Source organism: Pelobates fuscus, chromosome 5, assembly GCF_036172605.1.
Source record: "Pelobates fuscus isolate aPelFus1 chromosome 5, aPelFus1.pri, whole genome shotgun sequence".
Taxonomy (NCBI): Eukaryota; Metazoa; Chordata; class Amphibia; order Anura; family Pelobatidae; genus Pelobates; species Pelobates fuscus.
The window spans coordinates 84,209,315-84,226,121 of record NC_086321.1 but is presented as its reverse complement, the minus strand read 5'-3'; the positions used below and the strand labels follow the sequence as shown (position 1 = coordinate 84,226,121).

Here is a 16,807-nt window from a genome sequence, read left to right as displayed (position 1 = left end):
CGCAGCCCTGGCTCCTCCCCGGGACGGCCTCCAACTCCTCTGCCAGCCCGGGACGGCCTCCTCCTCCTCCCACCCCCAGACCGAGCACCGACAGACAGGATGGGGTCACCGCCTGCAGGAGCCGTCAGTCACAGGGCTGCTCACTAAACGGAGAATTCGGAGAGAATGTCTCATTCCAGGCCAGAGTAGCCGAGCTGAAAGCAAAGCTGAATTGGAAAATGTTTCCAGTTCGGCTGCTTTTACCTTAAATTGGAAATTCAATTTTGGGTTCTCACTTTAGTGAATACCTGCTAATATTAATGATGAATAGTAAGACATACAGTCTATCACTGACACACACACCGTGCCAGGTTAGCAAAGTGTGATAATAATGTCTTTAGATGGATGAATAAACAGAACCATTTCTATAGATTGTGCACTGTTGGTGCATGTGGGGGGTTTAGGTGTAGAAGTAGTGTAAATGTATGTTATTGTTTCTCACTGCACTGTATATCGCAGTGTCAAGGTGTATCTGGATTTCACTGTCCCTTTCTGTATGTGTAAAATGTCAGCATGTATATAGATTGGTTTTCCAGTGTGTGAAATGACTGTGTTTTTATGCTGGTGTGTTTGTATGTGGGGTCAGTGTTTATTCATGTGTATAATTTATGTATGGGTGTGTGTCAGATTTCCTGTATGCATAAATTGGTATTTCTCTGTAGGTGAGTGTGCAAGGTCACTATGTATATATGTATGTATGTTATTGTGTATTTACGTTACGTTCTCCATGGGAGTAATCAACATGGTAACCAGCGAAACCAGCATGCACTTTTTCATTGGGGACTTCTTCCCTTTTACATATTTGCACCACTTTAAGAACACAACACATTGATAAGCCATCTCACTATATGTGTGTGTATGTATGTGTGTTCTAGTGAATATAATGGTAGTGCATATGTTGAGTATTTATGTGGATCCAATGTCACTGTCGTCTGGGTTACCATGTCAGCGTAGTTGTAGGAAACCGGGAAGAGACTTCACGTGCCGTAGTGGTTATGTGCCAGAAAAGCCCTGGCACCCCTCATTGTAAGTAGTCAAACAATTTTAGAAAAGGCTTACTTCTTACCTGGGGTCTGATGGGCGCCTCTCCCCGCCTCTACTACAGCTCAGTAAGTGCAGTGCAGGGCTTAGCTAGTTAGCTGAAAGCAGTCAATTGACATGGGGTTTGAATGTTGCATTCTTTAATGATACGTAATATAATAAAACACCAAACAACTCCTTCATTCAGTTGTTTATTTTGATTAACCATAACTTTTGACCAAAACCAAAATAAACCATTAACCCTTTCCAGGCTCTGCCCCCTAATGCCAGGAACCATATATATTAAAACCAAATAAACCAATCTACCCTCCTGTGATGCCCAGGAGTGTGACTTATATCCCATTAGAAGATCATGACATAAAGTTATAAATGAAGGAGGGGGTGGGAACGGTGCAGCTCAAATATACTTTAGAGCAGCTAACCTTTCTAATTGTCTGGCACAAGTTGAGGTAAATGAATTTAGGCGCCTTTATACCCCAAAATTCCTGCCGCAAAATGCCTCGCTACGCTTCCCGCTGATCAAACAGCGTGGTCTGCCCTGCACCTCACCTACGGCTCGCACATCTGCTGCAAATCCTACCCGATCCTTATCCACTGGCCTCTGCTCCATCAAACCCCATGATGATGCTCACTATGTATCCGCCTGCCCGACATTCTCATCCAGTGAGCTAGCCCTGCGCTGTGTTGCTAAGCACAGAAGAGCTAATGGTAGCTACCAAGTACCATCATTGCCTAGGTACAGACCTCTTAGACATGTTTTATTTGCTCTGTCAAGATTTTTTAATCCCTTTTTGAATTTCTATTTGGCTGACAGATTTCAAACACCTTCAAAAGACAGGTCTGCACATTGTCTTGTCATCTAGGGTTCTCCTTACTTAACAGCATTTAGGGGTGAAATCAAGCTTCTTTAACCCCTTAAGGACCAAACTTCTGGAATAAAAGGGAATCATGACATGTCACACATGTCATGTGTCCTTAAGGGGTTAAAGTGATTGCTTTTTTGCAAAATATGTCAATCTGTAGGAGTTTGGTGTTGAAGTGGGCATCACATATCATTGGGTCAGGGGTTGAGAACATGGGGTCACATGGGTAAAGCCCAGCAAGTCAAACGTCAGTCAAATGGTAAGTAAGATGCAAAATAACCAACATATCTCTCAGTGTTTACATAAAGGCAAACACATTTTCTTTACTATGCAGTGACACCTAGTGTATTTCTGTGGAAAATTACATTATAAATAGTTCAAAAAAGGACAGGCATTCTATGTTGGTAGACAGGGCTGATGCGTCCATAAGGCGGCACAGGCAGCCGCCATAGGGCGCAAAAATCTGAATCCCCTGACTGGCTGGGGACTCAGATTTTTTAACTCACCTCGCTCTTTCTGCAGCCAGCACAGAGCAGGAAACTGGCAGTGAAGTCAGCCGACCTCCACTGCTCTCAGACTCCCCAGCGGTCTTGTGAATCTCCTGCCTCCAGCTCCTGTCTGGTCCCACCTGACCACCAGGGGTAGGATCCACCCTCCCTGGACCAAGGTAAGCCTTGGGTGGGCTGGGGGGGGCCATACCTTTTAGATGTTTTTTTTCTGCTTTTTTTCCCTGTTTTTTCTTTATAAAGCCATACGCTTGGTAAACAACAGGGTATGCTTGAGTAAAGCACATATACATCATGTGCAATTTTTTTTCTTCCTTGTATTTAAAAAAACAATTCTAAATCAATAGTTCATAATTTTTGTCTGGACTGCTGCTTAAGCGAGTCCATAAAACATTTGTTAGAGCTTTGAAAGCCTAATGAACATTTTTTTAACATTGGTGACCTATGCAGGTAATGCAATGTAAATACTTTTGTTCTTTAAAAGAAATGAAAAAAAGTTTACCACTATACAAGATAGAAAAGAAAAAAGCAACCACATAAAAAAAAAAAAATGTAAATTTACACAGGAGTATCTCTACTTTGATTTGGTTTATGCAGACAAAAGTGATGCAGTCAATTTTGGGCCTTGCATTTTCAATGAGATGCTGTGCACACTACATACAGCCCCTGCCCCGCTCTACAGCCCCTGTCTCAATGGGGGTAGGAACCAGGGGGAATGAGGGAGACGCATTCCCCCCAGCAAATAATGCGGGGGGACAGGTAATGGAGAAATCCCCCCAGTTTAATTTGGCATATATTGTTTTGCTGCCTCTGTAAAACGATATATGCCAAAATTAACTGGGGGCATGGAACCCTGTTTTCATGTTGCTTCTGCATTACTGCGGTGCAGGCGCTACTAATACCCCCTGGGTCCTCCTTCTGCACTCTAACCTTCTGGAGGGGAAAGCAGAAGAAGAGCAAAAGAAAAGGAGGGGATAGCAGAAGGAGAGCAGAGCAGAAGGAGAGCAAACGGAAAAGATTGGAGACCCGAAGAAAAGAAGGGGAGAGAAGGAGTCAAGGAGGAAAAGACTGTGTCAGAAGAAGGCAAAGAAAAGGAGATTGGAACAGAAAGAGCAACGTGGACGACAAGTGATCCCTCCACTTCATGGACACTGGGCTGAGGCTTTGGTACTTGACAGGAAGACTTTGGACCCTCTCATCATCCCAGGTAAAATAAAAAAAACAAAACTATCAATGTATTTACTTTTTTGATTATGTGAGATGTAGACATATTGGTTGATTTTAACCCCTTAAGGACCAAACTTCTGGAATAAAAGGGAATCATGACATGTCACACACGTCATGTGTCCTTAAGGGGTTAAAGGAACACTGTTCACCATAACAATTTAAATTAAGTTGATGTCGTGCCAGTAGGCCCCCAGGCACTCTATTAACTTAATGAGTTAAAACCTATCCTAGATCTTTAGGTCCCCCAGCAGGATCCAGCTTCTGAAACTGAGTTTCAGAAAGGTCAGAGGGCCGCTGTGTAATGGCGCCGCAGGTTGGGTATGGGAAAGCGTTACTGATTGGCTTAGAGCCTCAGGTGACCTCTCTAGCCAATCAATGACACCCCTGCTCACCTGCAATCTGTGCTTCCTGAAACGCCTTTGGTATTAAACCATTTGAGAGCAGTTCAACCCCTTAACCCATTAAGGACCAAACTTCTGGAATAAAAGGGAATCATGACATGTCACACATGTCATGTGTCCTTAAGGGGTTAAAGTAAAGACAGCGCCCAGGGGCCTCCTGGTGCCATAACATCTTCATTTAGATCCAGTTGTTAAAGTGACCAGAATGTTCTTTAGTTTGCTGAAAGGAACACTATACTGTCAGGAATACAAACATGTATTGTTGACAGTATAGTTGTAAAAATAGTTGTCTTGCCCTTATTTTCAGCACCGGTATCCCTGCGGCTCATCCTGCTTCGCCTTCCCATGGAAAGCACTGGAAGGCTATTGCACATGCGTGGCAAAATGCCACCCTGCGCCAATCAGCATCTCCTCAATCAATGAGGAGCGTTCTGCATTTCCATGTACAGCATGGAGATGCTGAACGTCCATGCTGCATACACATAGAAAAAGCCTGTGAAGGACGAAGGTAGCCATCAGATTATATGGACAAATGAACCATCTCTCAGTCTCCTTTTCAATCTGCTCCTGTCTGCATGGACACTGGACTGGTTGGACACCCAATCGTGTGGTCCCTCTCATTTCATTTCATCTCTTTCAGGTAAGGAACCTTTTCTTTTGTTTTGGTTTTCACTACGTCCACTGCAGATTGAGGCTTGAATCAGGAAGCCTTTGGCTGACTCAGTCAATCACAAAACTTGGTTAACTTTTGGTTAATTTATGTGACCTGATAAATAAAGAACAGTTCCTTTTGCATATTTTTTTGTTGTGAGAAATTTCACACACACACACTTAACATTTAACATTACAAAACAACTCCCAGTTTACTGAATAAGAATATACCCGGCGGCCGGCGAGTAAAAATGCTTTCCCTCAGATAGATTTGTGGGAGTTCTTACGCCCATGCCTGCCTCCATAATACTGCCCCCGTCCCCCCTCTGCCTTGATGTTGGCAGGCGGGCATTCCCTCCAATGGCCATTGGAGCAACTAAATTACCTCTATTTGTCTAAATATACATAGGGATTAAGGAGAGAGTGCAGGTAACTTTCTTTTCTTTGGTTCCCGCAACATAGGAAATGACACACATAGCGCCCACATGTCTTATATCCCCTGGTAGTGTTCCACCTGCTTCGTTCAAAAGAACGCTATTGTCACACTCACATTATTGAATCACCAGCAGGTTAAAGTCTTAGTCAGAATGACCAATAGGAGACTCGCGCCTTTCCATACGAGGCTCGGTTACCAGGTGGGTTGGAGTGAAGGTGCTCTTCAGGGCTGTGCCAGGTAAAGGAAAGGGGGAAAACCAGGGAGTGTGACTTCATCTTTTACAGAAGAAATGGTGGTGAATGTCTCTGCACTAAGCGGATTAGCACTTTGAATTGACTCCTATAGGATACATAAAGCCAATGTAAGAACTGACAGAGGGGAGAGGTGTGAGAGGAGACAGGAGAGGAAAATCAGTCTAGCGGCAGCATTCATTACAGACCTTAGCGGGGCAGTACGACTTCTGGGAATTAGGAGAGAGATACAATAGTCAATGCAAGAGATTACTAGAGCAGCGTTTTCCAAACCAGTCCTCAAGACCCACCAACAGTGCAGGTTTTGTTAGTATCCCCATTGGAATAAAACAGGGAAATACATAAATCCTGGATTGTTGGTGGGTCATGAGGACTGGTTTGGGAACCACTGTACTAGAGCATGGATAAGCTCCTTAGTAGCGTAAGAAAGGGGCAGATGCGGACAATGTTTTTAAGGTATGTATAATCTTATACTAATGGTTTCCACACCAGTCCTTTAGGCACTCCTGCCAGGATTTAGGGATTACCCAGCTGTGTCTAAGGTGTTTTTAGAAACGAAAAAAAAAGTCTTGACACAACTGACTAATCCCTAAATCCTGGACTGGTAGGCATCCCTTGAGGAATGGTTTGGAAACCACTGTCATATACTGTAACTAACCCCCCCCCCCCCCCCGCCCCATTATTTATGCCTAAAATAGATATTTTAAAAATAATATATATCACATTTTGTGAGCTTTGAAGCAGCTGTTTAGTAAGAGTGCACTGGATCTTGTATGTTGCCAAAATCTTTAAATTACTTAAATGGTATTTTATGCCATCAATAAAGAGGGATAGAAACAACAGCTATAACTATGATATTGTATGTGGTATACACACCTTCTTACATACACAATATTCACATTATGTCATTTATTTTAAAAGTATTCTTTAGTACCTTTAATCAGACTTGTTCCTCAATATGGGATTAACTTAAATATCAGTGTCTACAAGTTTCATTTGGAAATTAACTCAATAGAAATTACTTTCTTGAGTCAGGGGCACAAATACTTTTTTAGACCTGCAGGGGAGCTTTTCTGTAAAATGTTGAGAAACACTGCATTACACTATAACTCACCCTTGGCTCAATAAAAACACATATACCATTTTCAGCATACAATATTTAATGTATATATGGCGAATAATTTTCCATAATACTCACATAACTAAGGTTTTCAGTATACGATTTATTTAATGTATTATTGCAGATGGTTTTCCATCCTGAAAGCATTTATTGTAAGCAATATGAGAGTATGAGTATTTAGTGTCAGAATCACTAAGCAAAATTTAACACATCTTTCTTTCATGTAAAACTAAAAAAAAACATATTGTTCTGAGACTTTGCAGTCTTCTTCAAACGTCAAAATCAATCAAATCACTTCACTTCATCAACCAAAGCAACTCTTGAATATTTGGTTTATCATTCTTATTTTTTTCCTTATCATTTTTCCATGTATCCTTCAAGCTACTTAATTAAAAGCAGACAGACCATTTCTTAGTAGTTATTTCTTACTCATGTATGCATCTCAACAACCAAGATACCGTCATGACAGAAGATAGCAGACAAGTCCTTTGTCTCAATTCCATATGGTAACTTATAGGTTCTTGTAAAGCTCCGTGAAATGAAGCCATGTTCATCCATCCTGTGTTGATGTTCACCCTTGATTATGAGCCATCCTTCGAAAATCTGGATAATTATATCTTCTGGACGGAATTGCACCACATCCATCATAACTTTAAAGTGTTTGTCTTCTTCGGTTGTATGTTTTTCCTCCAGTTTTTCTTCATTTCTGGAACATTTTCCATTGAATTGGGGACCTGGAAGTGCATATAGTGAATGTTCTAGAGCACATTCATCAAGGTCATTTGCTGCAAACCTTTCTTGATAGCGTGCTGGGGTTTCTACCCAGTGCCGAACTGTTACTCCTTCCATGGTACAAAAAAAAGCAGACAATGATTGTGCTCATCTCAGCTCAGAAATTAAAAATAACCTGGTATAGCATTGTGGTCAGATGGTATTACAAGAATCTATATTTGTTCTGGCTAATCCAATGTCTTTTTCAGGCATGAATCATAGTGCTTTGGAAATAGCTCTGCTAATAAAAAAAAATAGGCCATTTATAGAAGATGGGTAACTGAAGAACTGCACCTGGATCTTTTTAATAAACAAAGAGTTATGGCAATATGGCCGTGCCAGAAAAAAATATCCAAATTATCTGGATAACTTTTGGTAGTGGAAGCTCCCCACCAGTTAAAAAAAAAAAGAAAAAAGATCAAAAAGAAAAAATAAATTAAAAAATTATTTGCCATTGATATTAATAAATTAATTAGGGCCTATTTCGGTAATGATATTAGTGTCCGGAATAGGTCAAAGAGCCTGAACGATGTTAAAAAAACAAAGGAAAACATAACATATGTATGTTTAACAAATTATATATAAACCTTTTAGAAAACATTTATTAAAAAACATATAACTGATAAATGAAAAAAGACTTTTAAACTTTTAAACTTTAAAATTGTCCAATGTACTGTGGGTATAAAGCTACTATAGAATATGTACCCAAATGTCCTTAGGTAGTCACTGATCCAGAAGCTGCTTGTTACAGGTATTGTCCATCACATTCCAATATTAAACAATTTAGTAGAAATACCTAAAAATTGCAAAACAAACGGGCTTCCACAGTTAAATTGTCACGATTCGGGGAACCCAACACGCTAACACAGACACACACACAGAAAGTGTGCAGTACCGGTCCTTAGAGTGGCCGGGCTAAGCACACACAGAATAGTCAGGAGACAAGCCGAGTAAGGGGAACCAGAAAACAGAATAACGAGAAACAAGCCGAGGTCAAAGGGTAGGAGAAAGTCACAAAGTCAGTATAACAAGCCAGAGAGTACGTAACCAGAAATCACACGTTCAGAATCAATACTATAAAGCAAAGACCACAACAGGGCAGGGAGGAACAGGAAAGGTATGTATTTAAACCCTGTGGTTAATTCTGATTGGATAACTTCCAATCAGAATTAACAATCACACGTGGGAGATAGCTATGTCTCCCACTGTGATTGTCATACTGTGTCTTTAACGCCGGGTCAGGTGGCTGACCGCGGCGTGTATAATAGTGGGCGGTCCCCCAGCGTTCAGCCTCATGCATGCTGCCGCTGGGGGACGGAGAGGAGGACGCGGGCGGCATCCGAGACTGAGAGGATGCCGCCCAGCGAGCGTATGCCGGGAAAGGACCCGCGGACGGCTGGAGGGTGAGTGCCGCGAGCGGACTGCAGCCTCCCCTCGCAGCCGCCCGCGGGATCCTGACATAAATATAGCTTAATTAAGTTAAATAGATACAAAGTGCTTAACAACCTGCCTCCTCCCCTCTCCTTACGGAAAGGATGAATGAATGCCTGGAACAATACATCCGCTGTTTCACTTCGGTTCATCAAGATGACTGGGTGGAGTTGTTACCATGGGCAGAATTTGCTCACAACCATCATGTCCATGAATCCACTTTACACAGCCCCTTTTTTTATCAATTATGGGTTTAACCCTACTACTCTACCAAGTTCCGTCCCTTCTACGGGACTGCCAAGTGTGGATGACACTGTCCGGAATATGAGGGAGACTTGGCTAGGGGTTAAACAAATCTTGACTCAAAGGGCTAGTGTGTACAAAGCTAAATGGACAGGCATCGGAGACCTGCCCCCACGTTCATGGTCGGGGATAAAGTGTGGTTAAGTACCCGAAACATTAAACTTAAGGTCCCATCTATGAAATTTGCTCCCAGATTCATTGGCCCGTTTCAGGTTCTCAAACGTGTCAACCCTGTTTGTTACAGTCTTCGTTTACCCTCTAATATGAAAATACCGAATTCGTTTCATGTCTCACTTCTCAAGCCATTAATTTGTAATCGGTTTACTCGTAGTACCTCTCCTCCTCTTCCTGAAGTTGTGGAGGGACAAAACGAATATGAAGTGAGGTCTATTTTGGGTTCTCGTTTTTCTAGGGGTAAACTTCAATACCTTTTAGACTGGAAGGGTTATGGTCCTGAGGATCGTTCGTGGGTGAACGCTTCTGATGTTCACGCCCCTCGCCTGGTTCCCCTAGTGCTACTTTCTGTGATATTTGTATTCTACCCTGGTATTTGACTTTTGGCTTCTCTATTCGACTACTCTACTCTCTGGTTCCCTGTACTTTGGCTTGCTTATCGTTATCCCGTCTTCTGTTATTCCTTGACCTCTGGCTATCCCATTTGACTACTCTAACGTGAGTCCGGCCATTCTAAGGTCCGGTATACGTTCTATAGTTAGGTTACACTCTGCGAGAAGGGGTCACTGTCGTGACAACGGGTCCTCTATCCGTTCCCTTACTGATAAAACTTCTCTTCCTGGATGATGTTTAACTTACCTGCTTGCTTCTCCCCTCTCCCCCATACAAACGTGCAGTCACAACGTGTATTGGCCTATGTGTTTTTCTAAGTATGTCTGGCACTGTCTGTCATGGAAAGGGTGCATAATTCATAATTGCACTATGGAATATTGTCCTTTGTAATGTAATTTGTGTAGTGCATATATAATCTGCCTGCCTTGTACAGGTGGTATTGTCAATGTCAAAAGGGGTTAATTTGATTGCATGGAAGGTTTATAGCCTTAATTCCTTTTGAAGCTGGGACTCCCACAGAGGTAAGATGACAGAAGGGGTAATGTAAATTGCATAGGACTGTGAAAAGAAAAAGACATTATGTGGTTAATCAAAGACCATGCAAGGTGTGAGATTACACTCTTGAAAAGCCTGAAGATCTGGTTTAAAGCATGTGGCCTGTACCTCTTAATTGTTAAATCAATTTCTTTGATATGTTAATGGCCATTAGCCTTGTTCCAGTATCATATCAAAAAGAAAAAAACATTAATATTTACCCACAGAATAAAAAAATTAAGCCTCCTTTTTATTATATTTGGAATGTGACAAGCGCCATCTTCTAAACAAGCCCAAACATGACTGGCATAACTTAACCATAGGTATAGGCATAGGTATTGTGATAGGTGGACAGAAAAAAACTGACCTAATAGAGTGGAAAAAATTATAACAGAATAGAGACTAAATGTTTGGGTAACTCCCTACGCAATTGGTAGGATACAAGAATAAGGAGGCGTGCAAATCCACAAAATATCTCAACTGGTATAGCTAAGCAATAGTAGCTATAAATGAACCAAGTAAAAGACAGAATTTAGATAAATCCTAAACGTTCCAAGAGATATATTGTAGGAAAAGCAGATAAAAAGGTACTAGTGATTATTATGTTCAATAATAATAAGGTAGTAGTGATTATTATGTTCAATAGAATACACAATGTCTCTTAAAATGAGTAGTAAGTGTTCACATAATACATCAAAACTCTCAAGAGGTATAGCCAGGAAAAGTGCTGCCTTAGGCTGAAAACAAGTTGGGCACATTAACTAAGTAGTGGATTGATAATAGAAACTGAAATAATAAAAACAAGATGCTCTAAAAATATTGCATTCAAGTGTGCTCAAATGATAAATATAAACATGATGTAAATGAATAAATATGCAGTTGAAACACAGTCCATAAAAGATATGAGAAAAAAAGCAGTCTTTTTCGTGTTGGAGTAGAATGCAGGCTTGGGACTAATTGGAACGCACGCCAAGATCAGCAACACCAATCTCGGCAGATTACCTCCTCTCAGTCGGCCAGAGGGGGACTCCATCTAACCAACGTGTCTCCATATCCTGCAGCCACAATTTTTTATTTGAATTTCTATGAGTGTTTTTATTCTTTTCAAATAAACCAATTGTTTTACAGAGAGCACTATGGCTTCCCCATTTATTTTTCAGATTACAGTGAAGATCCAGCCACTTTAGATCTATTACTCTGACCTATAAGTGATTAATATATTTTTTTTTGTACAGCTGTTCCAGCAAGATATACCATTTGAGAACAGGACATAGACTGCATACTCTATATTGCAGAGTATATTATACATCAGTTTTGGATGATTTGTAATTTATGTTACGTTACTTTATCCAGACAGTTGAGACATTGTTGCAATATAGACATTCCAAAGACTGTTTTTTTTCTCATATCTTTTATGGACTGTGTTTCAACTGCATATTTATTCATTTACATCATGTTTATATTTATCATTTGAGCACACTTGCATGCAATATTTTTAGAGCATCTTGTTTTTATTATTTCAGCTTCTATTTTCAATCCACTACTTAGTTGATGTGCCCCACTTGTTTTCATTCTTTTCCTGGCTATACCTCTTGAGAGTTTTGATGTATTATGTGAACACATACTACTCATTTTAAGAGACATTGTGTATTCTATTGAACATAATAATCACTAGCACCTTTTTATCTGCTTTTCCTACAATACATCTCCTGGTACGTTTGGAAGGTATTGTGATGTCTGCTATATCGGGTCACAAATAAGTGTGACATGTCTATGGAATGGGAAAATAATACATTTGTAGGTGCAATTATTATTTCTGTGGTGGGTACATAAGAGAAGATAGAACCAAATGTTTCCATTTGGATTGATGTGGGTCTGGACACAAGGGGTGGTCACTTAGTGGCTCTATAGATACGCCTTAACTGCACCTCTGGGTGAGGCATAGTAATGATGATCCTGAAGGGTGCATTGTACTTGCTCAGTGCCAGAATCTAATTCTAAGTGAGTCACCATCTTTCCTACAAGAGACCCCCTGGGGCAGAAGCATTTACTTAGAAGAGCTGAGTAAGTGATTAGGACTTTCTGTTATTTTATCCCTTTTGTTATTATCTGTTGTTGGTGTAAGTAATTTGCTCGTCATCTCTATTTTTTTTTCAAATTCGTGTTTTATTGAGTTTTCAAATTAACCTTATGGGGGGGGGGGGGGCGGGGTACAGAAGGAAAGAAGGGGTGGGGTACAAAAATGTATGCAGATATCATATGGTTCTCTAGACAGCAACATTTCATTATTTACAAACATATTGTGTTTCATCTTCACAGTTTTATACATTTTTGCTCATTTCCTGTCTCCAACTCATATATTGTGTACAATCGTGTAGTCCTCTGCTTGTGCAAAGTAGTAAATTTGTGCAAAGTAGGCTACGGTGGGTGTGTGATTTTTGCTGTGTAGTCGCACCATCGTTGGTCATCTATATTTTTGTATGCACTGTGACTATTTTTTTTGCTAATAATAAATATTCCTTTATTAAGTTCTAAGTGCAAAAAAATATCAAGTAATTAAAGGCGCTAGTGAATAATTACAAGTGAAAAAATATAAAAGGCAAGCAGCACTAATTAAGTGTAAAATAGCTCAAGAAAACACTCTGTATACCAATAGAAAAGAAAAAAAGTGCGCTGTGCCTTTAAGTGATTAGTGCATACATTGATGTGCATATACTCATACAAAAAAGTTTTGCAAATGTGAAAACTTTATACACTATATAGTGTATTAACAAAGGGACCAAGTGATACAATAAAGTGCAAAAAATACAAAGTACTTACATAGACAACTTTTAAAAAAAGGGGGGACATATCTTGCCAGATGTATAACTCAGGAGGTAAAACGGAGGAGATAAGAAAAAGAAACATAGTGTAAAACTGACAAAAAAGCGAAGTAGTGGTATAAAAAATAAACCAATCAACTCACAAAAGTGGAGCAGTAGAAGTCTGCTCTCACTGAAATAGCCCAGAAAATATCAGAATGCAGGACCACGATATTATAGGCAGGACAGCAGCTGGATATTTTTCAAACCTTTATTAGCAGCATACAATAAAAATCACGTGATATATTTCTAACTTTATTAAGTTCTGCCTTTTTCTGGTAAAGCATCACGTCACCTGAAGAGACTAATTAGTATTTTTGCAATTCCTTAAATATTGTGCTAAGTTATATTCAGTGGGTTTTTATGACTATTTGACCAAGAAGGCGCAGTGGCCAAGTGGTAAGGCGTTGGTCTCGTAAACCAAAGATCATGGGTTCAATCCCAATCTGGGCCTAAATAAGTTGGAAAATATTTGTCCTTAGTAATTAACTCAACAGCACCTCATTTATAGTTTAACCCCTTAAGGACCAAACTTCTGGAATAAAGGGGAATCATGACATGTCCCACATGTCATGTGTCCTTAAGGGGTTAAGCATGCGTGGGATAGGCATAAGGCTATCCTAACTATAAGATAGTTTTTACATTTTTTCCATTTCTCTCATTTTTTGTATTTTGTTTCATATTTTTCATTTTTTCATTTTTTTCCTTTCTTCTTTTTTTCTCTTTTTCTCATTTTTTCAATATAGATTTTCTATATTTTTTCAAATATATTTTTTCACTTTTTCTCTTTTGTTCATTTCGTTTCATTATTTTTCATTTTTTGAGCTTATTGAACTACTCATTACACATAGGAGGATACTGTGTCTAGATAGATATTTGTACATAGTTGGTGTATATAGGATGAATTATGTGTTACTTTGATGAAATACCATTAACTTTATGAATTATTCTTATAAGCTTTTCAATAAATACTATGAATTTGAGCATAGGTTTAATTATTACTTAACATCATTTATTGAGTGCGGTATTCATATTTTTGTATAACTATAAGATAAGGCCAGGGACTAATTCAAGTATTTAGAAAATTGGGCAGACTAGATGGGCCGAATGGTTCTTATCTGCCGTCACATTCTATGTTTCTAAGTTTACATGGGGGACCAAGGTACCCCATTTATGAATTGTCTTGGTGGTGGCAGCGTTAAAATAGTAATAGTTATATTATTATTTTTAAGTGTGGGTGGTGTTAAGGGGGATTTTGTCATTATTTCAGGTCTAGTGCAGACAAATAGTGAACTTTAACCCTTCCACCACCACAACTATGTCACGCACACTCTTGAAATAGGGTGTGTTTGTGACACTGTCTACCTGAGTAGGTGCCTGAAAGTATGTGTCTGACAGTGAGTATCTTTGTGTTTGAATGTACATCTCTGTAACCAAATGTATGTTTGTGTCTGGGGCCGTATGTGTGTGGGTTAACTGCGTGCAGTGTGTTGTATGTTTGCGGGGCTCGCTGTGGCCTGTGTGCATTGTGTTTTTGGCAAAACTATGTTTCATGACTATGTCTGTATGATGACTGTCTCCGGGGGGTGGGTGTGACTGTAACAGGGTAGGTATAGGGATAAGTGTGACAAGGTGAGTGTGACAGGGCCAGAGGGGTGAATGATACAGGTTTGAGCAATGAGTGTGACAGAGTGAGTGTAAAAGGGCTAGGGGTGGAATATGGCATGGTTGGAGAAGAGAGTGGTAGGCAAGGGGAGGTAAGTGTGACATGATTTGGGAAGTTAATGCAAGTGTGGCAGGGTGAAGGGAAGTGACAGAGTGTGGGGGGAGGGGGGTTGAGTGGGGTGGCATGTAGTGTGTTTCTCATTTCCTCCCCAGACCCTCCATGTGATACATACAAACATACACACAGAGGCACATACAGACAAACAGGATACACACCCAGACAAATAGATAAATACAGAGACACACAAATACACATGAAGACAAATAGATACACATACAGAGACACATATACATACAAACATACACACAGAGACACACACACAGACAGATACACACACAAACAGTTAAATACAAATACACATAGATACACATACAGACAAACAGATGCACATACAGACAATGTATGTAATTTACAGACCCTCCTGTTTCCTCCCTTCTCGGTGTAGGAGGGTGACTTGTTGGAAGTCAGCTCTCCCACTTTGCCCCCTTCTCTCCTTCTCCTCCCATGTGGTACTCGGTGTTAGCTGGGAGGAAGTGATCGTCTGTTACTTCCTCCCAGCACTGACGTTCTGGGGCGGGGCCCAGTCATGCCGTTAAAGTGCTGCAGCACAGACCAAGCCCTTGAAGACGCATTTCCATCGAGTGTCCCTAAGTACATGGGCCACCCGATGGGCCCCCTCACGGTGCGGCCTACACTGGGTGCATTTGGCCTGTGGGAAGCATGCCCCTCCCCCTTTTGCCCTGTGTTAAAGACGGCTCTGACCTGAGAAATGACGCCCCTGCTTATCACTGTTAAGCGATCCACCTCACCTGCACTGACTCTTCTGGAGTCACATTCTCATTCTGGAGAAGTTAGAATTCGTATTTATTTCTCTATTTATGGTCTTTGTCTCTAGGTACCTACTATCTTTCTGCAGACAGGATGCCATCAGTTACGATGTTTCCATTGACACATACCTTTTCTTGCACTTTGTGGTACATAAAGTTTAGAATCTCACATCTGGTCTATCAGTGTGAAGGTATGTGGTTTGATACTGCTTGTTCTGTCTTCTTCCGTGTGCATTCCTAATGCTAGATACAAGAAGCATAAAGACCACTGAAACTACCTGCCAACATTAACTCAAATAGCAATGTGTACTATGTGCATTATGTTTTGCTTAAAGGGGCACTGGCTAGAGTTCCCTTTTAAAGTTTACATTTACTGACCATTAAAACTAAAACAGAACAACGAAATACGTTCCGCTTAGTCTTACATCTCATGTCTCACTATAGAAAAATATTTATTTCAATGTTAAAGACAGAATCTCTCAACTTGATTATGTCTCAACTTGAGTGTATCAGTTACTTTCAGCTTGCCTTATGGTAAAAGTACAAGGTAATATGTTCTGTTAACACTCTGCCAGGGTTAATGTAAATGTCAAATTTTAGGCTTAATGAGGCAAACTGCTATACTCGCAACTATATTTTCAGCTCAATTATTTTGACTTAAACTTCACCTTGAACTTCTGACAGTTCACCATTTAGTGTACAATAGATCACAGCGCGCAATTGTAGATTATGCTAGCTTTAGTGTACCTATAATCTTAATTTTATTAATGACAGGAGGCGAGTATTTGCTTAAGTCTCTCTTTACTAGAACTCCACAGCAGCACAGAAAAACAACCAATCAGAAAAAAGTTAGGTACTATAAAACTCCCCTCCCCATGCATCATTTCCTCTTTCAAGCTGCGATAAAACAGAACAAAAAACAGAAAAAATAATGGGGAAGAAACGAAGTCCTAGATACAATGAATATGACAATGTCCGCCATCCGAGAAGAGCTGTCAAACCAGATAGTGTTGATGGACTGTAAACTGAAACGAGAGAAAAACAGAATCGAAAGGGTTGGTTAGCCAATGAAATGTACTCCGAACCAAACATGTAGGCACCCAGTGTAACAACCAAATTTACCTTAATATGAGATATCCCAACCCTACATATGAAAAACAGACATAAGAAACAAGTGACAGGTAGCAGAGACAACAAGCAGAGTTGCATACGTACCTGATAATCTAAACTATTAACATTGAACAAGGGAGGG

At 40.2% G+C, this 16,807-nt stretch overlaps 1 protein-coding gene and 1 non-coding gene across 2 annotated transcripts; one reads left to right on the top strand and one right to left on the bottom strand.

Annotated features, from left to right (window-relative positions):
* Positions 1–6,627: 6,627 nt before the first annotated feature.
* HSPB3 (heat shock protein family B (small) member 3) lies at positions 6,628–7,392 on the bottom strand. Its single transcript, XM_063456886.1, has one exon. It carries the CDS (start codon positions 7,382–7,384, stop codon positions 6,965–6,967), a length of 420 nt encoding a protein of 139 aa, XP_063312956.1. The 5' UTR covers positions 7,385–7,392; the 3' UTR covers positions 6,628–6,964.
* Positions 7,393–13,384: 5,992 nt separating this feature from the next.
* On the top strand, positions 13,385–13,456 carry TRNAT-CGU (transfer RNA threonine (anticodon CGU)). Its single transcript has one exon. It is a non-coding gene; the product is annotated as a tRNA-Thr (tRNA).
* The last annotated feature ends 3,351 nt before the right edge of the window (positions 13,457–16,807 follow it).

Coding starts and splice junctions, on each gene's coding strand:
- HSPB3 (XM_063456886.1), bottom strand. CDS start 7,384: ATGGAAGGAGTAACAGTTCGGCACTGGGTAGAAACCCCAGCACGCTAT.